Source organism: Neoarius graeffei, chromosome 9 (genome assembly GCF_027579695.1).
Source record: "Neoarius graeffei isolate fNeoGra1 chromosome 9, fNeoGra1.pri, whole genome shotgun sequence".
NCBI lineage: Eukaryota > Metazoa > Chordata > Actinopteri > Siluriformes > Ariidae > Neoarius > Neoarius graeffei.
This window is the reverse complement of record NC_083577.1, coordinates 54994519-55011082: the sequence shown is the minus strand read 5'-3', so window position 1 is coordinate 55011082 and position 16564 is coordinate 54994519. Positions and strand designations below refer to the sequence as shown.

At 45.4% G+C, this 16564-nt stretch overlaps 1 protein-coding gene across 4 annotated transcripts in view; it reads left to right on the top strand.

Annotated features, from left to right (window-relative positions):
- Positions 1-5861: 5861 nt before the first annotated feature.
- The window catches only part of caska (calcium/calmodulin-dependent serine protein kinase a), a 425905-nt gene continuing 415202 nt past the window's right edge, over positions 5862-16564 (top strand). For all 4 annotated transcript variants that reach the window (XM_060929833.1, XM_060929830.1, XM_060929834.1 and 1 more), the window contains exon 1: positions 5862-6535. In XM_060929833.1, the coding sequence (XP_060785816.1) occupies positions 6477-6535 (59 nt within the window). In that variant the 5' untranslated portion in view covers positions 5862-6476. The remainder of the gene's footprint in view (positions 6536-16564) is intronic.

The following is a 16564-nucleotide window of genomic DNA, read 5'->3' as shown; positions in this document are numbered from 1 at the left end:
TGTGTCAGCCCTGTGATGACCTGGCGACTTGTCCAGGGTGTACCCCGCCTTTCGCCTGTAGTCAGCTGGGATAGGCTCCAGCTTGCCTGCGACCCTGTAGAACAGGATAAAGCAGTTAGAGATAATGAGATGAGATGTTTGTTCGTACTACTAGAAAAGATTATAAATAATTTGATTATAGTGATATTTCAAACTAATTGTTTAACCTTAATTAGTATCACAGGTGTCTTCGATCTTGTAACCAGTCTATTTAAATGGACAAAAGTCGTCACTCTGCTGTTTGGTATCATCATGTGTACCACATTGAACATGGACCAGAAATAAAATTATAGACAAGCATGTTAAAGGCAAAGGCTCTAAGACCATATCCAAGCAGCTTGATGTTCCTGTGACTATAGTTGCAAATATTATTAAGCAGTTTAAGTTCCATGGGATGGTAGCCAACCTTCCTGGACGTGGCTGCAAGAGGAAAATCCATGACAGATTGAACAGAAGGATAGTGGCAATGATGGACAAAGAGCCAAGGACAACTTCCAAAGAGATAAAAGTTGAACTCCAAGGTCAAGGTACATCATTGTCTGTTTGCACCATCTGTCACTTTTTGAGCGACAGCAGGCTCAATGGAAGAAGACCCAGGAGGACTCCATTGTTGAAAGAAAAAAAATTTTAAAAAGCCAGACTGGAATTTCCTAAAATGCATACTGACAAGCCACAATGCTTCTGGGAGCATGTCCTTTGGTCAGATGAGACAAAACTCCAGCTTATTGGCAAGTCACATCAGCTCTATGTCCACAGAAGAAAAAAATGAAGGTTTCAAAGAAAAGAACACCATACCTACTGTGAAACACAGAGGAGGCTTGGTTATGATTTGAGGCTGCTTTGCTGCATCTGGCATAGGGTGACTTGGATCTGTGCAGGGCACAATGAAGTCTCAAGACTATCAAGGCACTCTGGAGCGAAATGTTCTACCCAATGTCCGAAAGAACTGTCTTAGTCGTAGCTTCTGGGTCCTCCAACAGGATAAAGACCTAAAATGCATAGCTAAAAGCACACAAGAATGATGAAGAACAAAACATTGGACTATTTTGAAGTGGTCTATTTTGACGGCAGTCTTCAAACCTGAGACAGCTGGAGCAGTTTGTCAGGAAGTGTGGGCCAAACTACCTGTTGGCAGATGCAGAAGTCTCATTGAGAGCTACAGAGATCACTTGTTAGCAGTGATTGCTGCTAAAGGTTGTGCAACAAAATATTAAGTTAAGGGTACCATAATTTTTGTCCACGTCACTTTCATTTGTTTTGTAATATAAAATAATCAGTTGAATCAAAAATCAAAAGCAAAGCCTGATTTGTGTTAAACATGGAATAAACAATGATGGATGCCATTAACTTTTGTCAGTTTCAAGTTATTTCAGACATTTTTGTTTGTTTGCTTTTTTCGTTGAAGGGTACGGACAAATCTGTCCACATCTGTATGTCCAGACAGTACCCATTATGGTATTTCTAGCGGTTTCACTTGAATTTGAAAATGTTTTCTCTAATGGGCATTTGATGGATTAGTTTTGGATTTCTAAAGAAAAAAGAACAAGATTTTTTTGTATGTTTTGGATATCTCATCTCATCTCATTATCTGTAGCCGCTTTATCCTTCTACAGGGTCGCAGGCAAGCTGGAGCCTATCCCAGCTGACTACGGGCGAAAGGCGGGGTACACCCTGGACAAGTCGCCAGGTCATCACAGGGCTGACACATAGACACAGACAACCATTCACACTCACATTCACACCTACGGTCAATTTAGAGTCACCAGTTAACCTAACCTGCATGTCTTTGGACTGTGGGGGAAACCGGAGCACCCGGAGGAAACCCACGCAGACACGGGGAGAACATGCAAACTCCACACAGAAAGGCCCTCGCCGGCCCCGGGGCTCGAACCCAGGACCTTCTTGCTGTGAGGCGACAGCGCTAACCACTACACCACCGTGCCGCCATGTTTTGGATATGAATGTACTATTATGATACCATTTAATAATTTGAAATTATTAATTTTAATGGTAGCACACCTTACTGAGTTTAAAGAATACAGGAGCTTAGTTGCTCATATTAAGGATTTTGTTTAAAGTTAAACCATACAACTTCAATAATGACAAAAAGTAATTCTGACTGTATAAATCATACACTATGGACTGTCTGTGACTGACTGAGGAAGTGGGGAAAAACAGACATGGCAAATTTGCTGTTAATTCACCAGAGAAACCAATGACCCATTTTCACGTTAGCACAAGCATCTGTCTGGACTCAGGGGTTTCTCATGGAGGATTCATTGGAGTCATTAATGTGAAACGATTAAAGCAGGGTTTCTACTTCTCTTCACTTTGCATATTTCTTACAAGCCTTAACGATCCAAGTGCCTAAAGATAAGTCTAATTGGAGGATAATGAGTGAGCTCTCATTGGGTGGCACGGTGGTATAAGTGGTTAGCACTGTAGCCTCACAGCAAGAAGGTTCTGGGGTCGAGCCCAGTGGCTGACAGGGGTCTTTCTGTGTGGAGTTTGCATGTTCTCCATGTCTACGTGGGTTTCCTCTGGGTGTTCCAGTTTCCCTCACAGTCCAAAGACATGCAGTTAGGTTAATGTGGGATGGCCTTGGGCTGAAGTGCCCAAGAGTGGTGGTACGCACGTACGCAGCCGCTTTGCTCTCCTATGATGAACTAAATTTTGTTGTACATTTGTGTAGTGACAATAAAGGCATTCTATTCTATCTCTACATGAATCGTAGAATAACCTGGACACATGAAATATTGTTTCCAATTATTATACGTGTGTAATTACTAAATCTATAAACCTATAATGTAGTACATTTTCATTTAAATTTTAAGAAACTGCAAGACACTTTTCTGTTTTAGCCAGCATTAACTTATTTAGCAGTTTGTGCTACAGTAGCTCATCTGTGGGATTGGACCATATGGGCTAGCCTTCGTGCCACATGTGATCAGTATGCTTTTGACACCCATGACCCTGTCACCGGTTCATTGGTTGTCCTTCCTTGGACCACTTTTGTTAGGTACAAACCACTGCATACCAGGAACACGCCACATTTTGGAGATGCTCAGACCCAGTCATCTCGCCATCACAATTTGGTCCTTGTCAAAGTCGCTCAGATCCTTACGCTTGCCCATTCTTACTAATTCCAACACATCAACTTCAAGAACTGACTGTTCTTTTTCTGCCTAATATATATATATATATATATATATATACACACACACACACTGTATATTACGGTTTTATATATATATATATATATATATATATATATATATATATATATATATATATATATATATATATATATGCATACACGAGGGTAAATTTCAAAAGAATTCAAACAAGGAATACAAAGAAGGAATTCTCTGATGGAAACATCGCTTGCAGAAGTGTTTAGACGTAAATGGAGGATATGTAGAGAAACAGCTTTGTTATTTTCATAAATAAATATTTATTTCATTTGTCTTAACACTTTTTGACTTCCCATTTTATATATATATATATATATATATATATATATATATATATATATATATCCATTATCTGTAGCTGCTTATCCTGTCCTACAGGGTCGCAGGCAAGCTGGAGCCTATCCCAGCTGACTATGGGCGAGAAGCGGGGTACACCCTGGACAAGTCACCACGTCATCGCAGGGCTGACACATAGACACAGACAACCATTCACACTCACACCTACGGTCGATTTAGAGCCACCAATTAGCCTAACCTGCATGTCTTTGGGGGAAACCGGAGCACCCCACGTGGGCAGCATGCAAACTCCACACAGAAAGGCCCTCGCCGGCCTCGAACCCAGGACCTTCTTGCTGCGAGGCAACAGTGCTAACCACTACACCACCGTGCCATATATATATATATATATATATATATATATATATATATATATATATATATATATATACACACTAGAGCATCTCAAAAAATTAGAATATTGTGAAAAAGTTCAATATTTTCCATCAGTTATTTAAGAAAGTGAAAATGTTATATATTATAGACTCATTACACATAAACTAAAATGTTTCAAGCATTTTTCTATTTTAATTTTAATCAGTATGGCATACAGTACAAAAACATAAAAAAACCCATCTCAAAATATTAAAATATTTCATTTCGAGTTTGAGTAAAACAGTATGAACACAGTGTATCTCTCGGTCTAGTTCAGTACACACAACCACAATCACGGGGAAGACTGCTGAGTTGACTGTTGTCCAGAAGATGATCACTGATGCCCTCCACAAGGAGGGTAAGCCACAAAAGGTCACTGCTGAAAAGGGTGGCTGGAAAAGGTGCACAAGCAACAGGGATGGCTGCAGTCTTGAGAGGATTGTCAAGAAAAGTTCATTCAAGAACTTGGGAGAGCTTCACAAGGAGTGGACTGAGGCTGGTGTCAGTGTACCAAGACCCATCACGAACAGACATCTTCAAGAAAGGGGATACAACTTTTGCATTCCTAATATCAAGCTACTCCTAATTTAAAAAAAAAAAATCAAAGTCCCTTCTCATATGGCGCATAGGGCAGCGCCAATCTCCGTTTCCATAGCCCTTGGTCTCTCGCCTATTACATAGCTCGGGTTACAGTGGGGGACTGGTCCTCTGGTAATCGCAAGAGTTTGACTCCCCACTTGCATCTGTATTGCAGCGTGCCTTGCCAGACGGCAGTAGGTACCATTTTTATGATGGTCTTTGGTATGACCTGAGGTTAGGTTAACTGGTGGCTCTAAATTGACCGTAGGTGTGAATGTGAGTGTGAATGGTAGTTTGTCTCTGTGTCAGCCCTGTGATGACCTGGCGACTTGTCCAGGGTGTACCCCGCCTTTCGCCCGTAGTCAGCTGGGATAGGCTCCAGCTCTTCTGCGACCCTGTAGAACAGGATAAGCAGCTACAGATAATGGATGGATGGATGGTCTGCGTGGGTTCCTCCGGGTGCTCCGGTTTCCCCCACAGTCAAAAGACATGCAGGTTAGGCTAACTGGTGACTCTAAATTGACCGTAGGTGTGAATGTGAGTGTGAATGGTTGTCTGTGTCTATGTGTCAGCCCTGTGATGACCTGGCGACTTGTCCAGGGTGTACCCCGCCTTTCGCCCATAGTCAGCTGGGATAGGCTCCAGCTCTTCTGCGACCCTGTAGAACAGGATAAAGCGGCTACAGATAATGGATGGATGGATGGATGGATGGTCTGTGTGGGTTCCTCCGGGTGCTCCGGTTTCCCCCACAGTCCAAAGACATGCAGGTTAGGTTAACTGGTGACTCTAAATTGACCGTAGGTGTGAATGTGAGTGTGAATGGTTGTGTGTCTCTGTGTCAGCCCTGTGATGACCTGGCGACTTGTCCAGGGTGTACCCCGCCTTTCGCCCGTAGTCAGCTGGGATAGGCTCCAGCTCTTCTGCGACCCTGTAGAACAGGATAAAGCGGCTACAGATAATGGATAATGGATGGATGGTCTGTCCAGTGTAGTTGTGTCATCAAACTGTTCTTTATAAAAATCATTTGTGCTTAATTGACTTGTTTGCATCCCGACTGGTTTATCCATGAATTAACGCGGACATTCGTGAAATTTCTTAAAAGACAAACGCACTCTTGGATACCACTCATTACCAACTGACGTCTTCAGAGCGAGTAACTGACGTTTAGGAAACTGTGACTCCGTAGACAAGCTCAGTCGCCATTGCGGTTCAGGCTTCCCATGTTTTCCAATGTAGTACTTCCGGAACACGACCGGCCTAGTAGGAACCATTATGGCGCCTGGCACTCCAGTTTCGTAACCTTGAGAGGGCGGAGTCTGGGTTTTGTGGAAGCAGAAAGAAGAGAGGAGGAGCGGCTGGGCGAAGCGGGGAGAACCACAGCCGTGCTGGAAAAGCTAAGGATAGAGAGATAGATAGACAAATAAATAAATAGACAGACAGACACCGGAAGCTACCGTATGCGTGCGGATATGTGATGAATATTGTTGCTTAGCTGCAATTTTAGCACCAGAGAGAGAGAGAGAGAGCAGTCCTGTAGCGGATTTGGAAGGACGGACAGACAGATAGACAGACAGGTAGACAGACAGCTCGACTGATCCACAGCTGTACATGAGGCGAGTTGTTTATAAAAGCTGATAAAAACCGGAACCTGTCCGCGAGTTCTTTGTAAAAGCCGGATTGATTAAAGGGAAGCAGGCGTAAGGTGGGGCAGAGGGGTGAGAGCTGAGCGGTTCCACTCTGTCCGCCCCTTCTCTGTATTTTTAACTCAATCCTTCACGGACATTTTTCCCCCTTTCAGAGGAGAAAAGGAAAGAAACCGCGCACGCAGGCTGTATTTTCCGCTCGCTGGGATTTGCGTCCACAAGCGCCTGTGATTTCGTCTCGTGCACTGAGTGTGCGATTTCCTGCCGTGGACACATTTGGCAGGAAGCTGTGCCGTCTGGTTGTTGGACCATGGCCGACGACGACGTCCTCTTCGAAGACGTTTACGAGCTGTGCGAGGTCATTGGGAAGTAAGTGTCGCGTTGAGGGCTGTACACTCATCCCCTTCACTGTTGTTTAGCTGTCGGGAGGGTTTTTGTGTCGGATTGGACAGGATAATCCTGGACTGCTGTCTCGGAAATAAAATAAAATAAAGGGACAGTGGCAGGTTTTCCTTGTCATTGCCATGTTTTGTACCTTTCTGAAAATGGATTGTGTATCAATTGGCCCTTGAGGACCACTGGGGTAACGCTTTTACTCTAAAAACACATGCTCTCAGCTCAAACATGCATCCTCATCCTCATCCTCATTCATTTCCACTAAGGCTGGGTGTCATGGTGGATCCAGAGCCTATCCTGGGTGTGAGGTCGGAATACATCTTGAATGGGATGCGAGTTTATCCCAGGGCACTGTGTACACACCTATGGGCAAATTCACAATGTAGTGCATGTTCTCCCCGTGTCCGCGTGGGTTTCCTCCGGGTGCTCCGGTTTCCCCCACAGTCCAAAGACATGCAGGTTAGGTTAACTGGTGACTCTAAATTGACCGTAGGTGTGAATGTGAGTGTGAATGGTTGTCTGTGTCTATGTGTCAGCCCTGTGATGACCTGGCGACTTGTCCAGGGTGTACCCCGCCTTTCGCCCGTAGTCAGCTGGGATAGGCTCCAGCTTGCCTGCGACCCTGTAGAACAGGATAAAGCGGCTACAGATAATGAGATGAGATGTTGGTGTAGTGGTTAGCGCTGTCGCCTCACAGCAAGAAGGTCCGGGTTCGAGCCCCATGGCCGGCGAGGGCCTTTCTGTGTGGAGTTTGCATGTTCTCCCCGTGTCCGCGTGGGTTTCCTCCGGGTGCTCCGGTTTCCCCCACAGTCCAAAGACATGCAGGTTAGGTTAACTGGTGACTCTAAATTGACCGTAGGTGTGAATGTGAGTGTGAATGGTTGTCTGTGTCTGTGTGTCAGCCCTGTGATGACCTGGCGACTTGTCCAGGGTGTACCCCGCCTTTCGCCCGTAGTCAGCTGGGATAGGCTCCAGCTTGCCTGCGACCCTGTAGAACAGGATAAAGCGGCTACAGATAATGAGATGAGATGTTGGTGTAGTGGTTAGCGCTGTCGCCTCACAGCAAGAAGGTCCGGGTTCGAGCCCCGTGGCCGGCGAGGGCCTTTCTGTGTGGAGTTTGCATGTTCTCCCCGTGTCCGCGTGGGTTTCCTCCGGGTGCTCCGGTTTCCCCCACAGTCCAAAGACATGCAGGTTAGGTTAACTGGTGACTCTAAATTGACCGTAGGTGTGAATGTGAGTGTGAATGGTTGTCTGTGTCTATGAGTGCGTTTACATGCACATAGAGAAAATCGAATTTCTGCCGTTGCTCGACTGAAATCGAAGTTCTAAATGCCATGGATACACTGTAGCTAGGCTGAAACTGAACCGAACTTGATTTCTCGTAATCGAGCTACACGACCTAGATTATGTGATTTTTGCCGAGCTACTTAGTGCATGTAAACCCTGTCGAGCTACTTACTTCAGCACTGCCCCTTCCGGAAGTGACGAGACCACAAGCAGGAAACACGACAGCCTCGGTCGGCATGACAACAGTAGTAGCGAGCAGCAGAAGAGGTCAGGAGGAACAAACGAAGAAGAGAAAATGGCGAGCAGAAACGTGCACTTCTGGAGCAATGAGGAGACAGAGTTCATGCTCATTCAGCTTAAAGAGTTGAATATATTAAAATTCATGGATGGGAGAAAAACGCGCAATGGAGAACACGGCGGAACTGATAACTTTGTTTACACTCTTGAATAGCTCTTCATGATGACAACCGGAAGTGTACCAACACGATGGGGTGTGTAGTGCCACCTGTGGCTCGGGTGCACAATGTACCTCACACAATAGCTCGATTTCCTTGTGTGCATATAGGATTGGATTTCTCTGGCACCCCTGCTGGGACCCTTTGCTCGATTACCGACAGCAGCTCGATTTGGATGTGCATGTAAACGTACTGTATGTGTCAGCCCTGTGATGACCTGGCGACTTGTCCAGGGTGTACCCCGCCTTTCGCCTGTAGTCAGCTGGGATAGGCTCCAGCTTGCCTGCGACCCTGTAGGACAGGATAAAGCGGCTAGAGATAATGAGATGAGATGAGATGTAAACGTACTGTATGTGTCAGCCCTGTGATGACCTGGCGACTTGTCCAGGGTGTACCCCGCCTTTCGCCTGTAGTCAGCTGGGATAGGCTCCAGCTTGCCTGCGACCCTGTAGGACAGGATAAAGCGGCTAGAGATTATGTTTTTGTAGTGAAGATGCAAGAAAGTTGGTGAATTCAAGTACCAGGGGCTAACTGTGCAGGAAAATGGGGGCTGCGATAGAAGAAAGAAAGCACAACTTTATTCATCACACACTTGTGAAATTTCCTCTCTGCATTTAACCCATCTGAAGCAGTGTGCACACACGCACACATACCCAGAGCAGTGGGCAGCCGTGCTAACAGCGCCCGGGGAGCAATCGGGAGTTAGGTGCCTCGCTCAAGGGCACCCCAGCCCAAGGCCGTCCCGCATGTCTTTGAACTCTGGGGGAAACTGGAGCACCCGGAGGAAACCCATGCAGACATGGGGAGAACATGCAAACTCCACACAGAAAGGCCCTTGGCGGCCGCTGGGTTCGAGCCCAGAACCTTCTTGCTGTGGGGCGACCGTGCTAACCACTACACCACCGTGCCGCCCCAAGTAGATAGTGAGGTGAGAAAGAGAGTGCAGGCGGGGTGGAGCAGTTGGAGAAGGATTTCCAGAGTCATTTGTGATAGGAAAGTCCCAGCAAAAGTGAAAGGTAAGCTGTATAAGACAGTAGTGAGACCAGCTGTGATGTATGGATTGGAGACTGTACCCTTAACGAAGAGACAGGAGGCAAAGTTGGAGGTGGTGGAGTTGAGGATGTTAAGGTTTGCGATGGGAGTGACGAGGTTGGACAGGATAAGGAACGAGCACATCAGAGGGACAGCACATGTGGAGAGCTTGGGAATTAAGCTAAGGGAGATGAGACTGAGATGGTACGGGCACATCCTGAGAAGAGATGCAGAGCATGCTGGAAGGAGAATGTTGAGGATGGAGCTGCCAGGCACACGAAATTGAGGAAGGCCAAAGAGGAGATACATGGATGTGGTGAGAGAGAGGACATGAGAGTGGCAGGTGTGGTAGAGAAGGATGCGGAAGACAGGGAGCAATGGAGACGAAAGATCTGCTGTGGCGACCCCTAATCGGGAGCAGCCAAAAGATGATAATGTTTTTGTGAGGTGGAAGGAAACTAGAGAACCCAGAAGAATCCCGGACTCAACCCTGGTGATTATTGTGAGGCTGTGCAACGGTGCCGTAAAAAAAAAATACTACAGGTTCAAAAAAGTGCACTTGATGATGGTACCACCCTAGGGGCAAAGAAACAGTGCAGCCTAGTACTTTTATTTCTGAGAGTTATGCCTTGTGTATTATTTTATTATTATTATTATTAAATTTTTTAAAAGATAATGCATTGATTTCTACACCTGACCCATCTTTGTCCAGATCCATGATGTGTGTATGGGTATATTGTATATGTTCTTCTGAAAATTCTCATCATGTATATCTTCTATCAATAATTTTATCAGCTTAGCTAGTTTGTAATGGTTTAGAGACAGCTGTACGTGTTGAGCTGATATGTGGTACGAGTTTGGTGACCGTGGGAAGTTTTGTGACGTGGGTGGGTCCACACGTGTGTCAGCAGGCTCAGAAACCAATAGACCTTGAAGTGAAATCATGCATCGAGTCTCTTGCTTTGAAAGACACTTGGACCGTGGTGGTAAGTCAGACGTGTGTTTAAAAATAAATAAAAAAGGAGGACGGTGTCTTATAGTATGGAACGTTATTAATGATCACACAATGTCTGCTGTCTCATTCAGCACTTCTGGTTGAATGAACCATATAACAAACCCACCCCCTAAAAAAAAAAAAAAAGACAACCTATAAGTGAACCTGAAGTCAAAACCTGATTTATTTTATTTGAAAAAAAAAATTCTCATTGGTCAAATGCTGCATGGTTAATCACTAACAGTCACGTAAAGGAAAGAAAATCTTCGACCAAAATGTTTGCCTAAATCAACATTCATGTGGGGGGGGGGGGATATGAAAGTTTCATATGTCAGATATTGCTGGAGGTTGTTAGCCCTCTACAATTTCCTGTAGACTGTGGTATCCAAAAAGTATTGAATGAGGACCAAAAGATTACTTTGATCAGAGGTGTCATCTGGATTTGTCTGATAACGTTTCAAACCAGTTTCGGTTCATTTTCACTTTCTTGCTCACTCACATTATTCACCATGGCTCAGGTAAAGAAAGACAAGTGTGAGCAAGAGAGAGCGAGAGAGAGATGATCCGAATGATCCAGACTGCGGCCCTCCATAATGATGTACTTGCTTATAAACTTGTTTCGTCATTCTTCAGGTCAAGTTCTTTGAGTCTAATAAACAAGTATGTCTGTGTGCGTTTATCTGGACTGTAAAAAATGGTTAATATGGTGCAGTGGAGAAAGCCAAGATGTTGTCCTGCTTTGCCACATTTTGTTGTCAGAACATGTTGGTTACATTGATCGTATGTCCCAGTATAGGGGCAGACTGTATATAAAGCCTAGGTCACAACCGGACATACGATTTTTTTTTGGCGGTGCGATTTTTGGCATTTCCCAAATCGCTGCGTTTTTTTTTTTTTCGTGGAGAAAGACACACGTTGGCAATAAGTTTGTCTTGCAACCTCATTCTCATCTCATTATCTGTAGCCGCTTTATCCTTCTCCAGGGTCGCAGGCAAGCTGGAGCCTATCCCAGCTGACTACGGGCGAAAGGCGGGGTACACCCTGGACAAGTCGCCAGGTCATCACAGGGCTGACACACAGACACAGACAACCATTCACACTCACATTCACACCTACGCTCAATTTAGAGTCACCAGTTAACCTAACCTGCATGTCTTTGGACTGTGGGGGAAACCGGAGCACCCGGAGGAAACCCACGCGGACACGGGGAGAACATGCAAACTCCACACAGAAAGGCCCTCGCCAGCCCCGGGGCTCGAACCCAGGACCTTCTTGCTGTGAGGCGACAGCGCTAACCACTACACCACCGTGCCGCCCCTGTCTTGCAACCTGAAAAAAAAAAAACCGTAAGCGCCCGTAGAGTTTGTTTGACATGACAAAGAACCTCTGCGGCCAGTCTACGGCTCAAAAATCAGCACGTCTCACACGCGCCCTGTGTGCGTTTCTTGTGTTTTTTTGCACGTAGACCGGCCGTAGGAGCACGTGTGGCCGGTTGTGACCTAGGCTTAAATGCTATTACTGAGAAAATAATGATTAGATAAATGGGAAGAGCTAAGTTTTAGTTTGCTGTCCGAGTAGGTGGTCTATGTTTGTTTTTAGCTAATTTTTCTGTGAGTCTTTATTGGGCAGGATTTATCATCTGGAGAATGTGAAAAGTTGCAGTCAATGCTAATCAGGCTCGGCCACTGAAGTAGAGAGACCCTCACGTCTCCCGTACCGACCGACCTCTCAGGTGGGGTTTACATTAGACCGTATCAGCGGATCATCAGATTAACGTTTTTAAAACGATTAGTGTGCACACAGCAACACCAATACACGATTCGCGTGCACACAGCAACGCCAATACACGGATACGCTCGGCTCAGCAGGCATCCTGCGCTCCAAATCACTCCGCCCTGAACAGCGAGTGCCCTCTGGAGGGTGCGCACTCCGGCCCTGCGCAGCTCACAGAGCGCACGAGTATAGCGCACAAGCAGTGATTCGGGACTGAGCCGCTGTGTGTGTGATCCCAGCGCACATCACTTACCACTTGCAAGTGGAAGGATGGCAAGCCTAAAGACAATCATAACTACACAATGGGCAGTATTTGCATCAGTATTTGCAGTATTTTCATACTTTTATACTCTTTAATGAAAGGTGATACAAGGCGGAAGTCCGCGCCGTTTTTCAACAGTCGCGTCACATGACCAACGCCAGCGAATCAGGAAGGTGGATGTCACAGTGACGTTGTCCAATGACGACGCCAGCTAGAGCTCAGCACAGCGTATCCGCGTATTCTCAATGTTTACACAGCACCGGACCAGACACGATCTGGATTGAATACGTGGACCGTGGCGGATTCCCGTTTCCCGGCGTTTCCAGGCGTTTTAATGTAAACGGACAGTGCATCCGCGAAGAAAATGAGACAGATACGGTCTAATGTAAACTTGGCCTCAAACCGTCCCCCACACAGTGCATCTGCACAGCATCGTGTACCAGAAAGTGCTGCTATGGGCACAAGTGTTTTTTTTTTTTTTTTTTTTTTTTTTTTCCCCCCTCCCCTCCCTTACACCTTATCCAGAAATTTAGCAGCATCTACACTGATTTAGTTTGTAGAATTAGTTCTTGGTGCATTTCTTTGGCTTGATTAAAAGCATGCGCTCCCATCATTGCTTTTGTAACTTGTTCCCAAGAAAAACATTCACACTTTCCAGGTTTTTTTTTCTACACTTTGGAGACATGTCAGCTTTCACTAACTAGTGCTTAATCATAGGTGTATTTACTGCTGCATCGTCAGCCCTTTGCTTATTGTTCTTTTATAGCTTATCTTTGTGTGGTACACACAATGATTACTCGGGGTGCGGAGAATGATCGATTGCCTTGCAATGTTTATATTTCTTTTAAAATGAATACCTTGAAATGTGCCCTTACTTGTCAGTTTCATAGAAATGAATCCAGATTTAAGTGCGTGGAACAAGTATGTATCGGATTCATGAAACGGTTGTACATGTAAAGGAGCAGTGATTTTGAAACCAAATTATGAATCAGCTTCAGCTGCGTGGAAACAAGCCCCTTGCCCGTAGCTCCTTATTTTCACGTCCTATGCGTTCTTGAAGCCCAGTTTACCCACATTTTCATTTACATGACACACAGCCTAATTTATGCACATGTGACAGCCAATGAAAGGAAAAGGTTCAGCACGTTCTGAAGATCTGAGGAACGTGCACCTATTACTCAAAGGACTAATGAGCTAATAAAGCGCCACATCTGCTCATTTCCATTTACAAATTATATGCTGACCTTAAACCCTATTACTTTTTATTTTATTCTGAGGTTCCTATGTGCATAGTTTTAATCTGCCTTTATTTGATATGCCTTTTGTTGTTTGATACTACTCGGTGTACTTGTCATGATTATACTGATGTTCCATTACAAATCAAACATTTTTCAGGTTGCTAAATTATGCACCAGTCCACATTATACACACGGACCAGGTGTGAATTTAGTGTCTATATACACCAGAGAAACTAGCTACATTTACATGGTCCCTAATAAGCTTGAATCCGATTATTAACAGATTGATGGGAATGAAAATTATTGTAAACAGCTTGATTGGAGGCGGCACGGTGGTGTAGTGGTTAGCGCTGTCGCCTCACAGCAAGAAGGTCTGGGTTCGAGCCCCGTGGCCGGCGAGGGCCTTTCTGTGTGGAGTTTGCATGTTCTCCCCGTGTCCGCGTGGGTTTCCTCCGGGTGCTCCGGTTTCCCCCACAGTCCAAAGACATGCAGGTTAGGTTAACTGGTGACTCTAAATTGGCCGTAGGTGTGAATGTGAGTGTGAATGGTTGTCTGTGTCTATTGGTGCGTTCATGTGCTATGGTAAATACCAAACGCCGACATGGAAAGCACACATGAACGCCCCCTCTTGTGGTATTTTCCACTGGGCAACTCGTAGAAAATTTTGATACATGAGTTGCCGAGATGAGATGAACTTTAACCTTTTCAACATGGCGGTGAGCGGTACAGGACACTTGAATGGTAAGCATTGTACGCTACTAAAGTTTTTTTTTTTTACTAGTACTAGTGGGTAGTTTTTGGTGTCTATGCAATGTTGCGTCATTAACAAGTGTAATACAATACGTTAGAAATCCGTTTCCTTTAAAAATGTGTTATGGTTTGTTTTTACCTATCCAGAGCAGACGCTATTGCTAACGATAGCTAACTAACTATTGCTAACTAGCAGTCCGCGTCCTTTGTCAACAACAACAAAAGCATGTGAACACAACACACTGGTAAATACCACTTCCCAACTGGAAAATATCATCTTCCCATAGCACATGAACGCAGCATATGTGTCGGCCCTGTGATGACCTGGTGACTTGTCCAGGGTGTACCCCGCCTTTCGCCCGTAGTCAGCTGGGATAGGCTCCAGCTCGCCTGCGACCCTGTGGAACAGGATAAAGCGGCTACAGATAATGAGATGAGCTTGATTGGAATAAAAAACCCCAGTTCAACTGAGAAAATGCCATTAGCCTGTGACCATGTCCAGCATCTGTCTTGGACTACTAGAGCAAAATGGCGGCTTCACACGGTTTATCTGATTGGTGGTGTGGACCTCTGATAATATTTTTGATGGAGCATTTACATGGCTAATATCTTCCTATCGGATTGTCTTCTGCAAGTTCATGCACAGTGACGTCTTGAGATTTTATAGATGGGAGAAATGTGCCATATCGCCCTCTCATATTGAGCATAACTTCATGAATGACTGTCATTCTCAGGTTGTTTCTCCATTCAGTATCGGTAAATTCACATAGGACAACGTTGTCCTGGCAGCCCTTGCTTCGGGCTTTCGTCCACAGTCCTTATTTTGGCAGGCAGAGTCAGCGACAGTGGTATGGCTCTTTACAGGACGGCATTCCAAAACAAATTCTCCTCTGCTCACCTTCTCCTGTAAAGCATTTCTACGAGGAGGATTCTTTCCAATATTTGCTTGAATAAATCGGATAAAAGAAATGTATTTGGTTAAAATGCTCGCCATGTCAATCTTTATGAGGCAGAGTAAGTCAGCAATGTGGGATTATGCACATGCCAGAAATCTGTTCCTGTTATATTCATTCATTAGTGTCATCATCATCTCCGAAGGTCGACAGTTGTGGATCTCCATTTCTGTCCGTCTTGAGCTGTATGGACACATTGGACATGGTTCATTTTCATCCATGTCCTTCATTGTTTCCTTCTTTTCCGCTTACCCTCTACTTTGCCTTCTTAAAGCTGCCGTTGCATCTCATCTGCTCTTATGATGTGTCCAAAATATTGTATCTTATGGCCCTTTTCCACTACCCTTTTTCAGCTCACTTCAGCCCGACACGGCTCGCGTTTCGACTACCAAAAACCAGCACGACTCAGCTCGCTTCAGCCCTGCTTAGCCCCTAAAACTCGCACGGTTTTGGAGTGGGGCTGAAGCGAGCCAAAGCGAGCCGAGTGAGGCTGGGGGCGTGAGCAGACACTCCCCTGTGCACTGATTGGTGAGGAGGAGTGTCCTCACATGCCCACACACGCCCCGCGAGCACGCTGGGATCTGTAAACACCGCAAACCCGGAAGGAGAATAATTACGAAAATTTCTGAAGCCTTATGCGCCTCGCCTCATCTATGCGCTCTTGCCAGTATCTGTTGGCGTTGTCGGTGACAACAAGCCACAGCACCAAGACCAGCAACACTAACGACTCCATGTCCTCCATGTTTATTGTTTACTATTCGGGTCGTGAGACTACCGCTTAAAAGCTCACTGATGTCACTGTTTGCGCTGCTTAACGACATCACCTGACGTCCACCCACTTTCGCTAACTCCACCCAACGTGTCCACCCACTTCCAGCCAGCACGGTTCAGCGCGGTTGTAGTCGAAATGCAACTCCAACAGCCCCGCTCAGCTCGACTCAGCACGGCACGGCTCAGCCCGACTCAGCCGCGTTTGTAGTGGAAAAGCGGCATTAATGTCACATACCAGCTTTCTCTTTTCTCCTACTATATCCAGGACTACTTCGTTTGTCTTTCTTTCAGTGTATGAGAAACGCATCGTTCTTCTGCATGTCCACATTTTCAAAAGCCTCCGACTTATCTGTAGTCTTCTTGTTTTGTGGTCCATGTCTCCTGGTGTTGAACGCTTTGGACATAAGCACACACATCTATCCAAGTGCTTTCATGTCAATGGTATGTTTGTAATTGCAGATCAGAATAAGTGAATTCTGAATGTAAA